The sequence below is a fragment of the Nerophis lumbriciformis genome, linkage group LG30 (genome assembly GCF_033978685.3).
Source record: "Nerophis lumbriciformis linkage group LG30, RoL_Nlum_v2.1, whole genome shotgun sequence".
Classification (NCBI taxonomy): domain Eukaryota; kingdom Metazoa; phylum Chordata; class Actinopteri; order Syngnathiformes; family Syngnathidae; genus Nerophis; species Nerophis lumbriciformis.
The window spans coordinates 30,615,087-30,624,291 of record NC_084577.2 but is presented as its reverse complement, the minus strand read 5'-3'; the positions used below and the strand labels follow the sequence as shown (position 1 = coordinate 30,624,291).

General features: G+C 39.9%; 1 protein-coding gene across 1 annotated transcript in view; it reads left to right on the top strand.

The window, feature by feature from the left end:
• Window positions 1–736: 736 nt before the first annotated feature.
• Window positions 737–9,205, top strand: part of kcnab1a (potassium voltage-gated channel subfamily A regulatory beta subunit 1a) — a 148,937-nt gene continuing 140,468 nt past the window's right edge. The window contains exon 1 of the mRNA XM_061925893.2: window positions 737–838. Coding sequence (XP_061781877.1) covers window positions 759–838 — 80 coding nt within the window. The 5' untranslated portion in view covers window positions 737–758. The remainder of the gene's footprint in view (window positions 839–9,205) is intronic.

Genomic DNA, 9,205 nt, shown 5'->3' with positions numbered 1-9,205 from the left:
CGACGGAATGACAGACAGAAATACCCATTTTTTTATATATATATATATATATATATATAAATGTATTTATTTAGGTATTCTTGTTTAAATCACACTTACGTGTAACTTACAAATGACAATATATTTATTTATTTAAGTGTGTATCAAACTGGTAGCCCTTCGCATTAATCAGTACCCAAGAAGTAGTTTTTGGTTTCAAAAAGGTTGGTGACCCCTGTACTAGGGCATCAAATCAGTGTCAGTTGAGTCGGTCCATAGGTTGCCTGTAGGGATTTTTAATGTCCAGCAGATGTCAGTATTTAGTGACACAGTATCGACACAGTATCAATACAGTTTTGCAATGTGTCGAAACGCTTCATGACGCCTCATCAACCCATCACTAACGCTAACATGCTCCTTTTCTTTGTCATAAATCCTGTTGAGTTGTGAGAGTGGACACTTACTGTGTGTGTCAACACTCTGCCATGTTTGGCTGCTCCTTCCAGGCCCGCCAAGGAAAGCAGGGTCAGGTTTCCAGGCTATAAGGAGTGCAGCAGCACAAAGGAGGAGAAGGTGCCAAATAAATCCCAGGAAGCCATCTTGAAGGAAGACAAGACCTGGACTTCCTCCTTCAACTTTGCCCTCCAGGGGTCATGCTCGCTGCCCGCAGCAGCGCAGGCGGGGCACAGCCCCCCGTCCACCGCCAGCACTCCGTCGGCGGGGCCAAAGGTCGGCTCGCCAACGCCGCGGACGTGAGGCGGGGGGCGCCGCGGCGAGAGATGGAGAGCAGGTGTTTGGACAAGATGTTTGGACCGGCCAGGGAGGACACGGTCAGCCAGAAGACTGGAATGCCGTACAGGTGAGTCCCAGTCCGTGTGTCAGGGTCTTAAACCTCTAAAGCAGGGGTGTCAAACTCAAATACAGAGTGGGCCAAAATGTAAAAGTGAACAAAGCCGCGGGCCAAGGTTGAACAAATTAACCTTTTAATAGGGACCCAAACAAGTTTTGCATTGAATATTGAACAAGCAAGGCTTATATAACTTTATAGTGACATGCAAAATCCAGTTTCAAATAATAATAATAATTAAAGCTGCAAGCAGCATTGGTCGGGCCCGCGTATTTGGCAGGTGCTAGTCCTAACTGTCCCAATACTTTTGTCCAGTGATAGTCATAAGTGTCCCAATACTTTTGTCTACTTTTAGTCTGAAGTGTCCCAAGACTTTTGTCTAGTGTACCTACCTTGTCTGCATTGTGTGGGCACGTTGGTGCTTCCTGCTTTTAAGCAGCCATCTTAAAAAAACAGCAGCGCAGCGGGTCTTTGAAGGGTCATAAAATCAAAACCGGAGCAGTTAGAAAAAAAGCGCGTCTGTCATTGTAATCACGAGGGTTCAATCTCTCTCCTGTGTTAGTTTGAAGGCGAAACGACAAAAGCGCTCAGAGGAGTTCGTTTTTGAAGGAAGGTGACCGGTTTTTACAAAACATTTGTTTTGAAGGGGGAATAGCAAACTTCCTGTTGATTGGAGGCTGGGGGTTGTCATTTATGAAATGTAGGTCAAAGTGAGACCTACATAGAGGTTTTTGTTTCATGTCTCTCCGACCTTCCCAGTGGGAGTTACAGGCAGTTTTGTCATTTTTTTCTTCCGAGGAGCAGTTTTTTTTTGCGTTTTATTAAAAAATTGCAGTAGAGCGCAATTTTGAGATTTGGGGTTAGGTTTTTTTTTTTAGATCGCAATGTTTGCCAGTCCTGATGTGTGCGTTCAGTGTGGTGAGTTTTGAAACATGTTAAGGGGGTCAAATTACAGCTCAAAGAGGCAAAAGTGACTGTTTTTAGTACTTTTTTGTCTTGAAGGGGGAATTGCCAACTTCCTGTTGATTTTAGCCCGAGAATGTACTATTATGAAATCTAGATCTGAGTCAGACCTACATAGAGGTTTTTGTTTCATGTCTCTCCGACCTTCCTAGTGGGAGTTACAGGCCGTCTAGTTTTTTTTCTTCCCTAGGGGGCGCTAGAGCGCAATTTTGAGTTTTGAGGTTTGGTTTTTTGATAAAAAGTGTTGCTGTATATTACTGATGTGTGTGTAAAATTGTTATGTTAAGGGTGTCAAATTACAGCGCAAAGTTGCGGAAGAATAATAATAATAAAATCTTAGAAATTCAATAGGTCCTTATGTCCCATTGCATAAGGACTCCCTTCGGGAGTCCTTTTGCAATGGGCCATGCGGGCCCTAATTATAAAAAAATATCAATGGCATATCAAATACAATTTAAATAAAAATTGAATGCCTCTTTTCTATTTGCAGCCTTCTGAGGTAAATATCAACATTAACTTTTTCCACAGGCTAATAAATTTGAAAATAAAAAAATGAATAAAACAACCATTCAGGACTTTAAACTGCTCAGTTTGCAACACACTGATCTAATCTGATGTGCCCAAGCCAGATACCTGACATCTTTTCTTGGATGCTAGTTCATTAATGTCGGGCTCAGACTTTGAGCTGAGGCAACCTTCATTATCTAACAAAGGTGTTCATCAGTCATTATATACAGAGGTGGGTAGTAACGCGCTACATTTACTCCGTTACATCTACTTGAGTAACTTTTGGGATAAATTGTACTTCTAAGAGTAGTTTTAATGCAACATACTTTTACTTTTACTTGAGTATATTTATAGAAAAGAAACGCTACTTTTACTCCGCTACTTTTATCTACATTCAGCTCGCTACTCGCTACTAATTTTTATCGATCTGTTAATGCACGCTTTGTTTGTTTTGGTCTGTCAGACAGACCTTCATAGTGCCTGCGTTTCAACAAATACAGTCACTGGTGATGTTCACTCCGTTCCACCAATCAGATGCAGTCACTGGTGACGTTGGACCAATCAAACAGAGCCAGGGGTCACATGACCTGACTTAAACAAGTTGAAAAACTTATTGGGGTGTTACCATTTAGTGGTCAATTGTACGGAATATGTACTGTACTGTGCAATCTACTAATAAAAGTTCCAATCAATCAATCAAAAGTGTGAAGGAAAAAAGACCCTTTTTTATTTCAACCGTACATCCCGTCAAAAGCCTAAAGACTGACTGCACAGTTCCTGTCTTCACAATAAAAGTGCCGCTCCATCGCGCCTGCGCTTTCAAAACAAGAGTCTCCGAAAGCCAGCGCAAACAAGCTAGCAAGCTACGGAGTTTGCCGCCAATGTATTTCTTGTAAAGTGTATAAAAACGAATATGGAAGCTGGACAAATAAGATGCCAAAAACCAACCACTTTCATGTGGTATTAGACAGAAAGGAGGAACTTTTTTTCTCCTCCATTTGAAAACGTGGACGCTATCATCACTACTGTCTGATTACAATCAATGCAAGTCATCAGAATCAGGTAATACACCAACTTATATTCTTGTCTTCATGAAAGAAAGGAATCTATATGTTAAACATGCATGTATATTCATTAAAACACCTTTAACATGTAAACAAAAACGGCAAAATAAATAAATATAAATTATATACTGTATATATATATGTGTGTGTGTATATATATATATATATATATATATATATATATATATATATATATATATATATATATATGTGTGTGTGTATATATATATATATATATATATATATATGTGTGTGTGTATATATATATATATATATATATATATATATATATATATATATACATATATATATATATATATATATATATATATATGATATGTGTGTGTATGTTACTCATCAGTTACTCAGTACTTGAGTAGTTTTTTCACAACATACTTTTTACTTTTACTCAAGTAAATATTTGGGTGACTACTCCTTACTTTTACTTAAGTAATACATCTCTAAAGTAACAGTACTCTTACTTGAGTACACTTTCTGGCTACCCTACCCACCTCTGATTATATCTCATCCACCCGGACTACGGTCTTGGGGGCGTGCCTTAAAGGCACTGCCTTTAACGTCCTCTACGAGCTGTCGTCACGTCCGCTTTTCATCCATTCTAACAACGTGCCGGCCCAGTCACAAGATATGTGCGGCTTCTGTACGCACACACACGTGAATGCAATGCATACTTGATCAACAGCGATACAGGTTACACTGAGGGTGGCCATATAAACAACTTTAACACTGTTAGAAATATACGCCACACTGTGAACCCACACCAAACAAGAATGACAAACACATTTCGGGAGAACATCCGCACCGTAACACAACATAAACACAACAGAACAAATACCCAGAACCCTTTGCAGCACTAACTCTTCCGGGACGCTACAAGGTGTGTGTGTGTGTGTGTGGGGGGGGGGGGGTTGGTGGTAGCGGGGGTGTATTTTGTAGCGTCCCGGAAGAGTTAATGCTGCAAAGGATTCTGGGTATTTGTTCTGTTGTGTTACGGTGCGGATGTTCTCCCGAAATGTGTTTGTCATTCTTGTTTGGTGTGGGTTCACAGTGTGGCGTATATTTCTAACAGTGTTAAAGTTGTTTATACGGCCACCCTCAGTGTAACCTGTATCGCTGTTGATCAAGTATGCGTTGCATTCACGTGTGTGTGCGTACAGAAGCCGCACATATCTTGTGACTGGGCCGGCACGTTGTTAGAATGGATGAAAAACGGATGTGACGACAGCTCGTAGAGGACGATGAAGGCAGTGCCTTTAAGGCTGTGGTCCGGGTGGACTACGAGATATAATGACTGATGAACACCTTGGTTGGATAATGAAGGTTGCCTCAGCTCAAAGCCTGAGACCCGACATTAATGAACTAGCATCCAAGAAAAGATGTCAGGTATCTGGCTTGGGCACGTCAGATTAGATCAGTGTGTCGCAAACTGAGCAGTTTAAAGTCCTGAATGGTTGGTTTATTCATTATTTTATTTTCAAATGTATTAGCCTGTGGAAAAAGTTAATGTTGATATTTACCTCAGAAGGCTGCAAATAGAAAAGGGGCATTCAATTTTTATTTAAATTGTATTTGATATACCATTAATTTTTTTTAATTATTATTATTTGAAACTGGATTTTGCATGTCACTATAAAGTTATATAAGCCTTGCTTGTTCAATATTCAATGCAAAACTTGTTTGGGTCCCTATTAAAAGGTTAATTTGTTCAACCTTGGCCCGCGGCTTTGTTCAGTTTAAAATTTTGGCACACTCTGTATTTGAGTTTGACACCCCTGTTCTAAAGGCTAAGTGGCCACATGCGTGGACAGCACCTTTTAGCTCTTATTTCCAAAATTGTGTACACTGCTGAATTGGGGTCTTATGGCCACTTATGTGGACACTTATACTGCCATCTGGTGGTGTCAGAAGAGTATAACATACAATGGAATTTGGAAAAACAAGTGTAAAAAAAAAAAAGAATTAGCATGTCACTAAACAGGAAGTACACGTTTGTGTACTTATGGACTAAGTACACTCCTGATGGGTGCTGGTAGCGCCTTGCATGGCAGCTCCCTCCATCAGTGTGTGAATGTGTGTGTGAATGGGTAAATGTGGAAGTAGTGTCAAAGCGCTTTGAGTACCTTGAAGGTAGAAAAGCGCTATACAAGTACAACCCATTTATTTATTATTTATATCAAAAGATGATTCTTAGTTTTTATTCTAATTAGGGTCCAATAAGCCCAAATAGCAAAGAGAAATTAAAAAAAAGCATGTAAACAAACAGCTTGGGCCTTAAGAGGTTTTAAAGGGGAATTGTGTCAATTTTTTCCTTTTTTTAAAGCATTCTAAATCGTAAAATATGGCAAGTAAGAGGTGGCTAACAAGAGTGCACAATTACACCCATTAAGTCCTGTAAAAAAAGCTCAATTTACATGTCGTGACCTGAATATTAACAATATTGTTATAGTAGGAGCCTAAATGCTGTTTAAGTTCATTTACATTTTATGGAAGGTGCTTTATGTTTATTCAGCCAAAAGGGGACTATTTACTTTATTTGCGTAATACGAAAATGTATATGTTGCATGCTTAGAATAATTATAAGGTACACTTTATTTGTAATCATTACATTTGTCTGAATCATTTGATGACATACTATTTTATACTGCTTTAATACAGTGAAGATTACGTAACCGTTTAATTGCATATATGGTGGAAGGATCCGTGTGGTAATATGGTTTGGACACAATGCATTATGGGTAATGGCAGTCGGGTATGGTGGAATCGAGCCACACAGTTTTTGACCTTACTCTTACTTTTTCTAACTCTTTCTTACTGTAACAAACTCATTTGTTCCCACATCGTTATTGTTTGACGTTTTTGAAGGATTAAGGTTTCATCAGGAAACTACAGTTATTATAAGCGCTAACGCCGAGGAACTACTTTTAGCGGCGCCGTGATCACAGAATGGTAACTAGCTTATGCTAGTTACCACTAGTTATGGGATCTGAGCCGAGGATGTCGTTGTGGCTTGTGCAGCCCTTTGAGACACTGGTGATTTAGGGCTATATAAGTAAACTTTGATTGATTGATTGATTGATTATGCTGCTGTATTGACATATTGAGCTGCTGCATGGCCTCTGAGTTGGTGAAAGTTCATTTTAGATGATAAATCATGCCTCTCACCTGGATCACCGTGTCCTCCCTGGTCAGTCATCCCCAGAAGACTGGAATGCCGTACAGGTGAGTCCCAGTCCGTGTGTCAGGGTCTTAAAGGGGAAGTGTAGTTTTCTGGAATTGAATGATGAAAATATGTAAATATTACATGTTATTAGGGCCCGCATGGCCCATCGTATAAGGACAAAGGGAGTCCTTATGCAATGGGACATAAGGACCTATTGAATTTGTAAGGTTTTATTATTATTCTTCATTATTATTATACCGACCGCCTCTTTGAGCTGTAATTTGACCCACTTAACATGCTTCAAAACTCACCAGATTGACCCACACATCAGGACCTGCGAAAATTGCCTTTAAAAAAACCCCTCAAAATTACGCTCTAGCGCCCCCTAGGAAAAAAAAAACTAGACTGCCTGTAACTCACACTAGGAAGGTCGGAGAGACATGAAACAAAATTCTTTATGTAGGTCTGACTTAGACCTAGATTTCATAATAGTATATTCTCGGGCAAAAATCAACAGGAAGTTGGCAATTCCCCCTTCAAGACAAAAAAGTACTAAAAACAGTCACTTTTGCCTCTTTGAGCTGTAATTTCACCCCCTTAACATGCTTCAAAACTCACCAAACTGAACACACACACCAGGACTGGCAAAAATTGCGATCCAATAAAAAAACCTAACCCCAAATCTCAAAATTGCGCTCTAGAGCAATTTTTGAATAAAACGGAGAAAAAACTGCTCCTCGGAAGAAAAAAATGACAAAACTGCCTGTAACTCCCACTGGGAAGGTCGGAGAGACATGAAACAAAAACCTCTATGTAGGTCTCACTTAGACCTACATTTCATAAATTGACAACCCCCAGCAAAAATCAACAGAAAGTTTGCTATTCCCCCTTCAAAACAAAATATTTGTAAAAACCGGTCACCTTTCTTCAAAATCTATCTCCTCTGAGCGCGTTTGTCGTTTCGCCTTCAAACTAACACAGGTGAGAGATAAAACCCTTGTGATTAAAAGTATAGATGGGATTTTTAATACCTGCTCCGGTTTTGATTTTATGACCCTTCAAAGACCCGCTGCACTGATGCTCCTGTGGTGCTGTTTTTTTAAGATGGCTGCTCAAAAGCAGGAAGCACCAACGTGCCCACACAATGCAGACAAGGTAGGTACACTAGACTAAAGTCTTGGGACACTTCAGACTAAAAGTAGACAAAAGTATTGGGACACTTAGGACTAGCACCTGCCAAATACGCGGGCCCGAACAACGCTGCTTGCAGCTTTAATTCTTTATTATTATTATACCGACCGCCTCTTTGAGCTGTAATTTGACCCACTTAACATGCTTCAAAACTCACCAGATTGACCCACACATCAGGACCTGCGAAAATTGCCTTTAAAAAACCCCCTCAAAATTACGCTCTAGCGCCCCCTAGGAAAAAAAAAACTAGACTGCCTGTAACTCACACTAGGAAGGTCGGAGAGACATGAAACAAAATTCTTTATGTAGGTCTGACTTAGACCTAGATTTCATAATAGTATATTCTCGGGCAAAAATCAACAGGAAGTTGGCAATTCCCCCTTCAAGACAAAAAAGTACTAAAAACAGTCACTTTTGCCTCTTTGAGCTGTAATTTCACCCCCTTAACATGCTTCAAAACTCACCAAACTGAACACACACACCAGGACTGGCAAAAATTGCGATCCAATAAAAAAACCTGACCCCAAATCTCAAAATTGCGCTCTAGAGCAATTTTTGAATAAAACGGAGAAAAAACTGCTCCTCGGAAGAAAAAAATGACAAAACTGCCTGTAACTCCCACTGGGAAGGTCGGAGAGACATGAAACAAAAACCTCTATGTAGGTCTCACTTAGACCTACATTTCATAAATTGACAACCCCCAGCAAACATCAACAGAAAGTTTGCAATTCCCCCTTCAAGACAAAAAAGTACTAAAAACAGTCACTTTTGCCTCTTTGAGCTGTAATTTCACCCCCTTAACATGCTTCAAAACTCACCGAACTGAGCACACACATCAGGACTGGCAAAAATTGCGATCCAATAAAAAAAACCTAACCCCAAATCTCAAAATTGCGCTCTAGAGCAATTTTTGGATAAAACGGAGAAAAAACTGCTCCTCGGAAGAAAAAAATGACAAAACTGCCTGTAACTCCCACTGGGAAGGTCGGAGAGACATGAAACAAAAACCTCTATGTAGGTCTCACTTAGACCTACATTTCATAAATTGACAACCCCCAGCAAAAATCAACAGAAAGTTTGCTATTCCCCCTTCAAAACAAAATATTTGTAAAAACCGGTCACCTTTCTTCAAAATCTATCTCCTCTGAGCGCGTTTGTCGTTTCGCCTTCAAACTAACACAGGTGAGAGATAAAACACTTGTGATTAAAAGTATAGATGGGATTTTTAATACCTGCTCCGGTTTTGATTTTATGACCCTTCAAAGACCCGCTGCACTGATGCTCCTGTGGTGCTGTTTTTTTAAGATGGCTGCTCAAAAGCAGGAAGCACCAACGTGCCCACACTATGCAGACAAGGTAGGTACACTAGACTAAAGTCTTGGGACACTTCAGACTAAAAGTAGACAAAAGTATTGGGACACTTAGGACTAGCACCTGCCAAATACGCGGGCCCGAACAACGCTGCTTGCAGCT